This window comes from Ranitomeya imitator, chromosome 6 (genome assembly GCF_032444005.1).
Source record: "Ranitomeya imitator isolate aRanImi1 chromosome 6, aRanImi1.pri, whole genome shotgun sequence".
Classification (NCBI taxonomy): domain Eukaryota; kingdom Metazoa; phylum Chordata; class Amphibia; order Anura; family Dendrobatidae; genus Ranitomeya; species Ranitomeya imitator.
This window is the reverse complement of record NC_091287.1, coordinates 576462232-576477503: the sequence shown is the minus strand read 5'-3', so window position 1 is coordinate 576477503 and position 15272 is coordinate 576462232. Positions and strand designations below refer to the sequence as shown.

General features: G+C 58.0%; 1 protein-coding gene across 2 annotated transcripts in view; it reads right to left on the bottom strand.

The window, feature by feature from the left end:
* The window catches only part of LOC138643275 (microtubule-actin cross-linking factor 1, isoforms 6/7-like), a 367371-nt gene that overhangs the window by 147717 nt on the left and 204382 nt on the right, over positions 1-15272 (bottom strand). For both annotated transcript variants that reach the window (XM_069732207.1, XM_069732208.1), the window contains 2 exons: positions 10962-11081; positions 10759-10866 (listed from right to left, as the gene is read on the bottom strand). In XM_069732207.1, the coding sequence (XP_069588308.1) occupies positions 10759-10866; positions 10962-11081 (228 nt within the window). The remainder of the gene's footprint in view (positions 1-10758; positions 10867-10961; positions 11082-15272) is intronic.

Here is a 15272-nt window from a genome sequence, read left to right as displayed (position 1 = left end):
GACCGCTCATCTACAGATACTCCTCAGCACTGAGGACACAGTGTCAAACCCTGCGCTGCAGCCTGTGTCCTCCTGGACCGCTCATCTACAGATACTCCTCAGCACTGAGGACACAGTGTCAGACCCTGCGCTGCAGCCTGTGTCCTCCTGGACCGCTCATCTACAGATACTCCTCAGCACTGAGGACACAGTGTCAGACCCTGCGCTGCAGCCTGTGTCCTCCTGGACCGCTCATCTACAGATACTCCTCAGCACTGAGGACACAGTGTCAGACCCTGCGCTGCAGCCTGTGTCCTCCTGGACCGCTCATCTACAGATACTCCTCAGCACTGAGGACACAGTGTCAGACCCTGCGCTGCAGCCTGTGTCCTCCTGGACCGCTCATCTACAGATACTCCTCAGCACTCAGGACACAGTGTCAGACCCTGCGCTGCAGCCTGTGTCCTCCTGGACCGCTCATCTACAGATACTCCTCAGCACTGAGGACACAGTGTCAGACCCTGCGCTGCAGCCTGTGTCCTCCTGGACCGCTCATCTACAGATACTCCTCAGCACTGAGGACACAGTGTCAGACCCTGCGCTGCAGCCTGTGTCCTCCTGGACCGCTCATCTACAGATACTCCTCAGCACTGAGGACACAGTGTCAGACCCTGCGCTGCAGCCTGTGTCCTCCTGGCCTGCTCATCTACAGTTACTCCTCAGCACTCAGGACACAGTGTCAGACCCTGCGCTGCAGCCTGTGTCCACCTAGACCGCTCATCTACAGATACTCCTCAGCACTGAGGACACAGTGTCAGACCCTGCGCTGCAGCCTGTGTCCTCCTGGACCGCTCATCTACAGATACTCCTCAGCACTGAGGACACAGTGTCAGACCCTGCGCTGCAGCCTGTGTCCTCCTGGACCGCTCATCTACAGATACTCCTCAGCACTGAGGACACAGTGTCAGACCCTGCGCTGCAGCCTGTGTCCTCCTGGACCGCTCATCTACAGATACTCCTCAGCACTGAGGACACAGTGTCAGACCCTGCGCTGCAGCCTGTGTCCTCCTGGACCGCTCATCTACAGATACTCCTCAGCACTGAGGACACAGTGTCAGACCCTGCGCTGCAGCCTGTGTCCTCCTGGACCGCTCATCTACAGTTACTCCTCAGCACTCAGGACACAGTGTCAGACCCTGCGCTGCAGCCTGTGTCCACCTAGACCGCTCATCTACAGATACTCCTCAGCACTGAGGACACAGTGTCAGACCCTGCGCTGCAGCCTGTGTCCTCCTGGACCGCTCATCTACAGATACTCCTCAGCACTGAGGACACAGTGTCAGACCCTGCGCTGCAGCCTGTGTCCTCCTGGACCGCTCATCTACAGTTACTCCTCAGCACTCAGGACACAGTGTCAGACCCTGCGCTGCAGCCTGTGTCCACCTAGACCGCTCATCTACAGATACTCCTCAGCACTGAGGACATAGTGTCAGACCCTGCGCTGCAGCCTGTGTCCTCCTGGACCGCTCATCTACAGATACTCCTCAGCACTGAGGACACAGTGTCAGACCCTGCGCTGCAGCCTGTGTCCACCTGGACCGCTCATCTACAGTTACTCCTCAGCACTGAGGACACAGTGTCAGACCCTGCGCTCCAGACTGTTTCCTCCTGGACCGCTCATCTACAGTTACTCCTCAGCACTGAGGACACAGTGTCAGACCCTGCGCTGCAGCCTGTGTCCTCCTGGACCGCTCATCTACAGATACTCCTCAGCACTGAGGACACAGTGTCAGACCCTGCGCTGCAGCCTGTGTCCTCCTGGACCGCTCATCTACAGTTACTCCTCAGCACTCAGGACACAGTGTCAGACCCTGCGCTGCAGCCTGTGTCCACCTAGACCGCTCATCTACAGATACTCCTCAGCACTGAGGACATAGTGTCAGACCCTGCGCTGCAGCCTGTGTCCTCCTGGACCGCTCATCTACAGATACTCCTCAGCACTGAGGACACAGTGTCAGACCCTGCGCTGCAGCCTGTGTCCTCCTGGACCGCTCATCTACAGATACTCCTCAGCACTGAGGACACAGTGTCAGACCCTGCGCTGCAGCCTGTGTCCACCTGGACCGCTCATCTACAGTTACTCCTCAGCACTGAGGACACAGTGTCAGACCCTGCGCTCCAGCCTGTTTCCTCCTGGACCGCTCATCTACAGTTACTCCTCAGCACTGAGGACACAGTGTCAGACCCTGCGCTGCAGCCTGTGTCCTCCTGGACCGCTCATCTACATATACTCCTCAGCACTGAGGACACAGTGTCAGACCCTGCGCTGCAGCCTGTGTCCTCCTGGACCGCTCATCTACAGATACTCCTCAGCACTCAGGATACAGTGTCAGACCCTGCGCTCCAGCCTGTTTCCTCCTGGACCGCTCATCTACAGTTACTCCTCAGCACTGAGGACACAGTGTCAGACCCCGCGCTCCAGCCTGTTTCCTCCTCTACCGCTCATCTACAGATACTCCTCAGCACTGAGGACACAGTGTCAGACCCTGCGCTGCAGCCTGTGTCCTCCTGGACTGCTCATCTACAGTTACTCCTCAGCACTCAGGACACAGTGTCAGACCCTGCGCTGCAGCCTGTGTCCACCTGGACCGCTCATCTACAGTTACTCCTCAGCACTCAGGACACAGTGTCAGACCCTGCGCTGCAGCCTGTGTCCTCCTAGACCGCTCATCTACAGATACTCCTCAGCACTCAGGACACAGTGTCAGACCCTGCGCTGCAGCCTGTGTCCTCCTAGACCGCTCATCTACAGATACTCCTCAGCACTCAGGACACAGTGTCAGACCCTGCGCTGCAGCCTGTGTCCACCTGGACCGCTCATCTATAGTTACTCCTCAGCACTCAGGACACAGTGTCAGACCCTGCGCTGCAGCCTGTGTCCACCTGGACCGCTCATCTACAGTTACTCCTCAGCACTGAGGACACAGTGTCAGACGCTGCGCTGCAGCCTGTGTCCACCTGGACCGCTCATCTACAGTTACTCCTCAGCACTGAGGACACAGTGTCAGAACCTGCGCTGCAGCCTGTGTCCACCTGGACCGCTCATCTATAGATACTCCTCAGCACTGAGGACACAGTGTCAGACCCTGCGCTGCAGCCTATGTCCTCCTGGACCGCTCATCTACAGATACTCCTCAGCACTCAGGACACAGTGTCAGACCCTGCACTCCAGCCTGTTTCCTCCTGGACCGCTCATCTACAGTTACTCCTCAGCACTGAGGACACAGTGTCAGACCCTGCGCTCCAGCCTGTTTCCTCCTGGACCACTCATCTACAGATACTCCTCTGCACTGAGGACACAGTGTCAGACCCTGCGCTGCAGCCTGTGTCCTCCTGGACTGCTCATCTACAGTTACTCCTCAGCACTCAGGACACAGTGTCAGACCCTGCGCTGCAGCCTGTGTCCACCTGGACCGCTCATCTATAGTTACTCCTCAGCACTCAGGACACAGTGTCAGACCCTGCGCTGCAGCCTGTGTCCACCTGGACCGCTCATCTACAGTTACTCCTCAGCACTGAGGACACAGTGTCAGACGCTGCGCTGCAGCCTGTGTCCACCTGGACCGCTCATCTACAGTTACTCCTCAGCACTGAGGACACAGTGTCAGACGCTGCGCTGCAGCCTGTGTCCACCTGGACCGCTCATCTACAGTTACTCCTCAGCACTGAGGACACAGTGTCAGACCCTGCGCTGCAGCCTGTGTCCTCCTGGACCGCTAATCTACAGTTACTCCTCAGCACTCAGGACACAGTGTCAGACCCTGCGCTGCAGCCTGTGTCCTCCTGGACCGCTCATCTACAGATACTCCTCAGCACTGAGGACACAGTGTCAGACCCTGCGCTGCAACCTGTGTCCTCCTGGACCGCTCATCTACATATACTCCTCAGCACTCGGGACACAGTGTCAGACCCTGCGCTGCAGCCTGTGTCCTCCTAGACCGCTCATCTACAGATACTCCTCAGCACTCAGGACACAGTGTCAGACCCTGCGCTGCAGCCTGTGTCCTCCTGGACCGCTCATCTACAGATACTCCTCAACACTGAGGACACAGTGTCAGACCCTGCCCTGCAGCCTGTGTCCTCCTGGACCGCTCATCTACAGATACTCCTCAGCACTGAGGACACAGTGTCAGACCCTGCGCTCCAGCCTGTGTCCTCCTGGACCGCTCATCTACAGTTACTCCTCAACACTGAGGACACAGTGTCAGACCCTGCGCTGCAGCCTGTGTCCTCCTAGACCGCTCATCTACAGATACTCCTCAACACTCAGGACACATTGTCAGACCCTGCGCTCCAGGCTGTGTCCTCCTGGACCGCTCATCTACAGTAACTACTCAGCACTGAGGACACAGTGTCAGACCCTGTGCTCCAACCTGTGTCCTCCTGGACCGCTCATCTACAGTTACTCCTCAGCACTGAGGACACATTGTCAGACCCTGCGCTCCAGGCTGTGTCCTCCTGGACCGCTCATCTACAGATACTCCTCAGCACTGAGGACACAGTGTCAGACCCTGCGCTGCAGCCTGTGTCCTCCTGGACCGCTCATCTACAGTTACTCCTCAGCACTGAGGTCACAGTGTCAGACCCTGCGCTCCAGCCTGTGTCCTCCTGGACCGCTCATCTACAGTAACTCCTCAGCACTGAGGACACAGTGTCAGACCCTGTGCTCCAACCTGTGTCCTCCTGGACCGCTCATCTACAGTTACTCCTCAGCACTGAGGACATAGTGTCAGACCCTGCGCTGCAGCCTGTGTCCTCCTGGACCGCTCATCTACAGATACTCCTCAGCACTGAGGACACAGTGTCAGACCCTGCGCTGCAGCCTGTGTCCTCCTGGACCGCTCATCTACAGATACTCCTCAGCACTGAGGACACAGTGTCAGACCCTGCGCTGCAGCCTGTGTCCTCCTGGACCGCTCATCTACAGATACTCCTCAGCACTGAGGACACAGTGTCAGACCCTGCGCTCCAGCCTGTGTCTTCTGGACCGCTCAGCTACAGATACTCCTCAGCACTGAGGACACAGTGTCAGACCCTGCGCTGCAGCATGTGTCCTCCTGGACCGCTCATCTACAGATACTCCTCAGCACTGAGGACACAGTGTCAGACCCTGCGCTGCAGCCTGTGTCCTCCTGGACCGCTCATCTACAGATACTCCTCAGCACTGAGGACACAGTGTCAGACCCTGCGCTGCAGCCTGTGTCCTCCTGGACCGCTCATCTACAGTTACTCCTCAGCACTGAGGTCACAGTGTCAGACCCTGCGCTCCAGCCTGTGTCCTCCTGGACCGCTCATCTACAGTAACTCCTCAGCACTGAGGACACAGTGTCAGACCCTGTGCTCCAACCTGTGTCCTCCTGGACCGCTCATCTACAGTTACTCCTCAGCACTGAGGACATAGTGTCAGACCCTGCGCTGCAGCCTGTGTCCTCCTGGACTGCTCATCTACAGATACTCCTCAGCACTGAGGACACAGTGTCAGACCCTGCGCTGCAGCCTGTGTTCTCCTGGACCGCTCATCTACAGATACTCCTCAACACTCAGGACACAGTGTCAGACCCTGCGCTGCAGCCTGTGTCCTCCTAGACTGCTCAGCTACAGATACTCCTCAGCACTGAGGACACAGTGTCAGACCCTGCGCTGCAGCCTGTGTCCACCTAGACTACTCAGCTACAGATACTCCTCAGCACTGAGGACACAGTGTCAGACCCTGCGCTCCAGCCTGTGTCCTCCTGGACCGCTCATCTACAGATACTCCTCAGCACTGAGGACACAGTGTCAGACCCTGCGCTGCAGCCTGTGTCCTCCTGGACCGCTCATCTACAGTTACTCCTCAGCACTGAGGACACAGTGTCAGACCCTGCGCTGCAGCCTGTGTCCACCTGGACCGCTCATCTACAGTTACTCCTCAGCACTGAGGACACAGTGTCAGACCCTGCGCTGCAGCCTGTGTCCTCCTGGACCGCTCATCTACAGATACTCCTCAGCAGTCAGGACACAGTGTCAGACCCTGCGCTGCAGCCTGTGTCCTCCTGGACCGCTCATCTACAGATACTCCTCAGCACTGAGGACACAGTGTCAGACCCTGCGCTGCAGCCTGTGTCCTCCTGGACCGCTCATCTACAGATACTCCTCAACACTCAGGACACAGTGTCAGACCCTGCGCTGCAGCCTGTGTCCTCCTGGACCGCTCATCTACAGTAACTCCTCAGCACTGAGGACACAGTGTCAGACCCTGCGCTGCAGCCTGTGTCCTCCTAGACTGCTCATCTACAGTTACTCCTCAGCACTCAGGACACAGTGTCAGACCCTGCGCTGCAGCCTGTGTCCTCCTAGACTGCTCATCTACAGATACTCCTCAGCACTGAGGACACAGTGTCAGACCCTGCGCTGCAGCCTGTGTCCACCTAGACTGCTCAGCTACAGATACTCCTCAGCACTGAGGACACAGTATCAGACCCTGCGCTGCAGCCTGTGTCCTCCTAGACTGCTCATCTACAGTTACTCCTCAGCACTCAGGACACAGTGTCAGACCCTGCGCTGCAGCCTGTGTCCTCCTAGACTGCTCATCTACAGATACTCCTCAGCACTGAGGACACAGTGTCAGACCCTGCGCTGCAGCCTGTGTCCACCTAGACTGCTCAGCTACAGATACTCCTCAGCACTGAGGACACAGTGTCAGACCCTGCGCTGCAGCCTGTGTCCTCCTGGACAGCTCATCTACAGATACTCCTCAGCACTGAGGACACAGTGTCAGACCCTGCGCTGCAGCCTGTGTCCACCTAGACTGCTCATCTACAGTTACTCCTCAGCACTGAGGACACAGTGTCAGACCCTGCGCTGCAGCCTGTTTCCTCCTAGACTGCTCATCTACAGATACTCCTCAGCACTGAGGACACAGTGTCAGACCCTGCGCTGCAGCCTGTGTCCTCCTGGACAGCTCATCTACAGATACTCCTCAGCACTGAGGACACAGTGTCAGACCCTGCGCTGCAGCCTGTGTCCACCTAGACTGCTCAGCTACAGATACTCCTCAGCACTGAGGACACAGTGTCAGACCCTGCGCTGCAGCCTGTGTCCTCCTGGACCGCTCATCTACAGATACTCCTCAGCACTGAGGTCACAGTGTCAGACCCTGCGCTCCAGCCTGTGTCCTCCTGGACCGCTCATCTACAGTAACTCCTCAGCACTGAGGACACAGTGTCAGACCCTGCGCTGCAGCCTGTTTCCTCCTGGACCACTCATCTACAGATACTCCTCAGCACTGAGGACACAGTGTCAGACCCTGCGCTCCAGCCTGTGTCCTCCTGGACCGCTCATCTACAGTTACTCCTCAACACTGAGGACACAGTGTCAGACCCTGCGCTCCAGCCTGTGTCCTCCTGGACCGCTCATCTACAGTTACTCCTCAACACTGAGGACACAGTGTCAGACCCTGCGCTGCAGCCTGTGTCCTCCTGGACCGCTCATCTACAGATACTCCTCAACACTGAGGACACAGTGTCAGACCCTGCCCTGCAGCCTGTGTCCTCCTGGACCGCTCATCTACAGTTACTCCTCAGCACTGAGGACATAGTGTCAGACCCTGCGCTGCAGCCTGTGTCCTCCTGGACCGCTCATCTACAGATACTCCTCAGCACTGAGGACACAGTGTCAGACCCTGCGCTGCAGCCTGTGTCCTCCTGGACCGCTCATCTACAGATACTCCTCAGCACTGAGGACACAGTGTCAGACCCTGCGCTGCAGCCTGTGTCCTCCTGGACCGCTCATCTACAGATACTCCTCAGCACTGAGGACACAGTGTCAGACCCTGCGCTCCAGCCTGTGTCCTCCTGGACCGCTCATCTACAGTTACTCCTCAACACTGAGGACACAGTGTCAGACCCTGCCCTGCAGCCTGTGTCCTCCTGGACCGCTCATCTACAGATACTCCTCAGCACTGAGGACACAGTGTCAGACCCTGCGCTCCAGCCTGTGTCCTCCTGGACCGCTCATCTACAGTAACTCCTCAGCACTGAGGACACAGTGTCAGACCCTGCGCTGCAGCCTGTGTCCTCCTAGACCGCTCATCTACAGATACTCCTTAACACTCAGGACACATTGTCAGACCCTGCGCTGCAGCCTGTGTCCTCCTGGACCGCTCATCTACAGATACTCCTCAGCACTGAGGACACAGTGTCAGACCCTGCGCTGCAGCCTGTGTCCTCCTGGACAGCTCATCTACAGATACTCCTCAGCACTGAGGACACAGTGTCAGACCCTGCGCTCCAACCTGTGTCCTCCTAGACTGCTCATCTACAGTTACTCCTCAGCACTGAGGACACAGTGTCAGACCCTGCACTGCAGCCTGTGTCCTCCTGGACCGCTCATCTACAGATACTCCTCAACACTGAGGACACAGTGTCAGACCCTGCCCTGCAGCCTGTGTCCTCCTGGACCGCTCATCTACAGATACTCCTCAGCACTGAGGACACAGTGTCAGACCCTGCGCTCCAGCCTGTGTCCTCCTGGACCGCTCATCTACAGTTACTCCTCAACACTGAGGACACAGTGTCAGACCCTGCCCTGCAGCCTGTGTCCTCCTGGACCGCTCATCTACAGATACTCCTCAGCACTGAGGACACAGTGTCAGACCCTGCGCTCCAGCCTGTGTCCACCTAGACCGCTCATCTACAGTAACTCCTCAGCACTGAGGACACAGTGTCAGACCCTGCGCTGCAGCCTGTGTCCTCCTAGACCGCTCATCTACAGATACTCCTTAACACTCAGGACACATTGTCAGACCCTGCGCTGCAGCCTGTGTCCTCCTGGACAGCTCATCTACAGATACTCCTCAGCACTGAGGACACAGTGTCAGACCCTGCGCTCCAACCTGTGTCCTCCTAGACTGCTCATCTACAGTTACTCCTCAGCACTGAGGACACAGTGTCAGACCCTGCGCTGCAGCCTGTGTCCTCCTGGACCGCTCATCTACAGATACTCCTCAGCACTGAGGACACAGTGTCAGACCCTGCGCTGCAGCCTGTGTCCTCCTGGACCGCTCATCTACAGATACTCCTCAGCACTGAGGACACAGTGTGAGACCCTGCGCTCCAGCCTGTGTCCTCCTGGACCGCTCATCTACAGATACTCTTCAGCATTCAGGACACATTGTCAGACCCTGCACTGCAGCCTGTGTCCTCCTGGACCGCTCATCTACAGATACTCCTCAGCACTGAGGACACAGTGTCAGACCCTGCGCTGCAGCCTGTGTCCTCCTGGACCGCTCATCTACAGATACTCCTCAGCACTGAGGACACAGTGTCAGACCCTGCGCTGCAGCCTGTGTCCTCCTAGACCGCTCATCTACAGATACTCCTCAGCATTCAGGACACAGTGTCAGACCCTGCGCTGCAGCCTGTGTCCACCTGCACCGCTCATCTACAGATACTCTTCAGCATTCAGGACACATTGTCAGACCCTGCGCTGCAGCCTGTGTCCTCCTGGACCGCTCATCTACAGATACTCCTCAGCATTCAGGACACATTGTCAGACCCTGCGCTGCAGCCTGTGTCCTCCTGGACCGCTCATCTACAGATACTCCTCAGCATTCAGGACACAGTGTCAGACCCTGCGCTCCAGCCTGTGTCCTCCTGGACCGCTCATCTACAGATACTCCTCAGCACTCAGGACACAGTGTCAGACGCTGCGCTGCAGCCTGTGTCCACCTGGACCGCTCATCTACAGTTACTCCTCAGCACTGAGGACACAGTGTCAGACCCTGCGCTCCAGCCTGTGTCCTCCTGGACCGCTCATCTACAGATACTCCTCAGCACTGAGGACACAGTGTCAGACCCTGCGCTCCAGCCTGTGTCCTCCTGGACCGCTCATCTACAGATACTCCTCAGCACTGAGGACACAGTGTCAGACCCTGCGCTCCAGCCTGTGTCCTCCTGGACCGCTCATCTACAGATACTCCTCAGCACTCAGGACACAGTGTCAGACGCTGCGCTGCAGCCTGTGTCCACCTGGACCGCTCATCTACAGTTACTCCTCAGCACTGAGGACACAGTGTCAGACCCTGCGCTCCAGCCTGTGTCCTCCTGGACCGCTCATCTACAGATACTCCTCAGCACTGAGGACACAGTGTCAGACCCTGCGCTCCAGCCTGTGTCCTCCTGGACCGCTCATCTACAGATACTCCTCAGCACTGAGGACACAGTGTCAGACCCTGCGCTGCAGCCTGTGTCCACCTGGACCACTCATCTACAGATACTCCTCAGCACTCAGGACACAGTGTCAGACGCTGCGCTCCAGCCTGTGTCCTCCTGGACCGCTCATCTACAGTTACTCCTCAGCACTGAGGACACAGTGTCAGACCCTGCGCTCCAGCCTGTGTCCTCCTGGACCGCTCATCTACAGATACTCCTCAGCATTCAGGACACAGTGTCAGACCCTGCGCTGCAGCCTGTGTCCTCCTGGTTACTCCTCAGCACTGAAGACACAGTATCAGCAACTGCCCCAGGCTCTTGTCCTAATTTCTGCTCACCTGCAGTTACTCCTCATCATCCAGGACACAGTTTCAGTAACTGCCCCCAGCTCTTGCCCTAGTCACCACTCACTTGCACGTACTCCTCGGCACTCAGGACACAGTATCAGTAACTGCACCTCGCTGCCTGTTGCTCCTGAAGGGACAGAAATATTAATGGACCCCCAGTTTTTCACCTGTACCGCTCTCACCTCCAGTTGCTCCTCAGTGCACTTAGGACATAATGTCACCAGGACATCTGAGATGCACAGCAGTCGCTCCACAATCCCCCGATGCTGCAGAACGTCCACCGCCAGCAGCTAAAAGGAGCAGAAATCTGACATCACATCACCATTATCACAGGGAAGAGCCGCAGCCTCCAGAACCAGATGCAGAAGAAAGCAGAACTACTGACCTTGTGCTCCGTCATCTGGGCCTGGATGGTGTCTGCATCCAGAGTGACCCGGGCGACCTCCGCCAGATGTCTCTCGGTGATCTCAAGGTGAGTGAGCTCGGTCCGAACGATCTGCTCCAGCTGTGTGACAAAGATACAGGGTATCACTGCACTGATGGGAAGGGGGCACTGCACTGATGGGCGGAGACACTGCACTGATGGGCGGGGACACTGTACTGATGGGAGGGGAACACTGCACTGATGGGAGGGGAACACTGCACTGATGGGCGGGGAACACTGCACTGATGGGAGGGGAACACTGCACTGATGGGCGGGGAACACTGCACTGATGGGAGGGGAACACTGCACTGATGGGCGGAGACACTGCACTGATGGGCGGAGACACTGCACTGATGGGAGGGGAACACTGCACTGATGGGAGGGGAACACTGCACTGATGGGCGGGGAACACTGCACTGATGGGAGGGGAACACTGCACTGATGGGCGGAGACACTGCACTGATGGGCGGGGACACTGTACTGATGGGAGGGGAACACTGCACTGATGGGAGGGGACACTGCTGTTAGGCTGAACTGTTAGGCTGAACTGGATGGACAAATGTCTTTTTTCGGCCTTACTAACTATGTTACTATGTTACTATGTTACTATGACACTGCACTGATGGGCGGAGACACTGCACTGATGGGAGGTAACACTGCACTGATGGGAAGGGGGCACTGCACTGATGGGCAGAGACACTGCACTGATGGGCGGAGACACTGCACTGATGGGAGGTAACACTGCACTGATGGGAAGGGGGCACTGCACTGATGGGCAGAGACACTGCACTGATGGGCGGGGACACTGTAATGATGGGCGGGGAACACTGCACTGATGGGAAGGGAAACACTGCACTGATGGGAGGGGAACACTGCACTGATGGGAGGGGAACACTGCACTGATGGGAGGGGAACACTGCACTGATGGGAGGGGAACACTGCACTGATGGGAGGGGAATACTGCACTGAAGGGCGGGGACACTGCACTGATGGGAGGGGAACAATGCACTGATGGGAGGGGAACACTGCACTGATGGGAGGGAACACTGCAATGATGGTAGGGAACACTGCACTGATGGGAGGGGAACACTGCGCTGATGGGAGGGGACACTGCACTGATGGGAGGGGAACACTGCACTGATGGGCGGGGACACTGCACTGATGGGAAGGGGACACTGCACTGATGGGAGGGGAACACTACACTGATGGGAGGGGAACACTGCACTGATGGGCAAGGACACTGCACTGATGGGAGTGGACACTGCACTGATGGGAGGGGACACTGCACTGATGGGCGGGGAACACTGCACTGATGGGCGGGGACACTGCACTGATGGGAGGGGAACACTGCACTAATGGGCGGGGACACTGCACTGATGAGAGGGGAATACTGCACTGATGGGCGGGTACACTGCACTAATGGGCGGGACACTGCACTGATGGGATGGGGCACTGCACTGATGGGAGAGGGACACTGCACTGATGGGATGGAACACTGCACTGATGGGAGGGGGACACTGTACTGATGGGAGGGGAACACTGCACTGATGGGCGGGACACTGCGCTGATGGGAGGGGACACTGCACTGATGGGAGGGGACACTGCACTGATGGGAGGGGACACTGCACTGATGGGAGAACAGTGCACTGATGGGAGGGGACACTGCACTGATGGGAGGGGACACAGCACTGATGGGAGGGGACACAGCACTGATGGGAGGGGAACACTGCACTGATGGGAGGGGAACATTGCACTGATGGGCGGGGACACTGCACTGATGGGAGGGGAACACTGCACTGATGGGAGGGAACACTGCACTGATGGGAGGGGACACTGCACTGATGGGAGGGAACACTGCACTGATGAGAGGGGGACACTGCACTGATGGGAGGGGAACACTGCGCTGATGGGAGGGGAACACTGCACTGATGGGAGGGGAACACTGCACTGATGGGCGGGGACACTGCACTGATGGGAGGGGACACTGCACTGATGGGAGGGGGACACTGCACTGATGGGAGGGGAACACTACACTGATGGGAGGGGAACACTGCACTGATGGGCAGGGACACTGCACTGATGGGAGGGGACACTGCACTGATGGGAGGGGACACTGCACTGATGGGAGGGGACACTGCACTGATGGGAGGGGACACTGCACTGATGGGAGGGGAATACTGCACTGATGGGAGGGGAACACTGCACTGATGGGAGGGGAACACTACACTGATGGGAGGGGACACTGCACTGATGGGAGGGGGACACTGCACTGATGGGAGGGAGCACTGCACTGATGGGAGGGAACACTGCACTGATGGGCGGGGACACTGCACTGATGGGAGGGGACACTGCACTGATGGGAGGGGAATACTGCACTGATGGGAGGGGAACACTGCACTGATGGGCGGGGACACTGCACTGATGGGAAGGGGACACTGCACTGATGGGAGGGGAACACTACACTGATGGGAGGGGAACACTGCACTGATGGGCAAGGACACTGCACTGATGGGAGTGGACACTGCACTGATGGGAGGGGACACTGCACTGATGGGCGGGGAACACTGCACTGATGGGCGGGGACACTGCACTGATGGGAGGGGAACACTGCACTGATGGGCGGGAACACTGCACTGATGGGCGGGGACACTGCACTGATGGGAGGGGACACTGCACTGATGGGAGGGGACACTGCACTGATGGGAGGGGAACACTACACTGATGGGAGGGGAACACTGCACTGATGGGCAGGGACACTGCACTGATGGGAGGGGACACTGCACTGATGGGGGGGCACTGCACTGATGGGAGAGGGACACTGCACTGATGGGATGGAACACTGCACTGATGGGAGGGGGACACTGTACTGATGGGAGGGGAACACTGCACTGATGGGCGGGACACTGCGCTGATGGGAGGGGACACTGCACTAATGGGCGGGGACACTGCACTGATGAGAGGGGAATACTGCACTGATGGGCGGGTACACTGCACTAATGGGCGGGACACTGCACTGATGGGATGGGGCACTGCACTGATGGGAGAGGGACACTGCACTGATGGGATGGAACACTGCACTGATGGGAGGGGGACACTGTACTGATGGGAGGGGAACACTGCACTGATGGGCGGGACACTGCGCTGATGGGAGGGGACACTGCACTGATGGGAGGGGACACTGCACTGATGGGAGGGGACACTGCACTGATGGGAGAACAGTGCACTGATGGGAGGGGACACTGCACTGATGGGAGGGGACACAGCACTGATGGGAGGGGACACAGCACTGATGGGAGGGGAACACTGCACTGATGGGAGGGGAACATTGCACTGATGGGCGGGGACACTGCACTGATGGGAGGGGAACACTGCACTGATGGGAGGGAACACTGCACTGATGGGAGGGGGACACTGCACTGATGGGAGGGAACACTGCACTGATGAGAGGGGGACACTGCACTGATGGGAGGGGAACACTGCGCTGATGGGAGGGGACACTGCACTGATGGGAGGGGAACACTGCACTGATGGGCGGGGACACTGCACTGATGGGAGGGGACACTGCACTGATGGGAAGGGGACACTGCACTGATGGGAGGGGAACACTACACTGATGGGAGGGGAACACTGCACTGATGGGCAAGGACACTGCACTGATGGGAGTGGACACTGCACTGATGGGAGGGGAACACTGCACTGATGGGAGGGGAACACTGCACTGATGGGAGGGGAACACTGCACTGATGGGAGGGGAACACTGCACTGATGGGCGGGGACACTGCACTGATGGGAGGGGACACTGCACTGATGGGTGGGGGACACTGCACTGATGGGAGGGGAACACTACACTGATGGGAGGGGAACACTGCACTGATGGGCAGGGACACGGCACTGATGGGAGGGGACACTGCACTGATGGGAGGGGACACTGCACTGATGGGAGGGGACACTGCACTGATGGGAGGGGACACTGCACTGATGGGAGGGGAATACTGCACTGATGGGAGGGGAACACTGCACTGATGGGAGGGGAACACTACACTGATGGGAGGGGACACTGCACTGATGGGAGGGGGACACTGCACTGATGGGAGGGAACACTGCACTGATGGGAGGGAGCACTGCACTGATGGGAGGGGAACACTGCACTGATGGGCAGGGACACTGCACTGATGGGAGGGGACACTGCACTGATGGGAGGGGAATACTGCACTGATGGGAGGGGAACACTGCACTGATGGGAGGGGAACACTGCACTGATGGGAGGGGAAC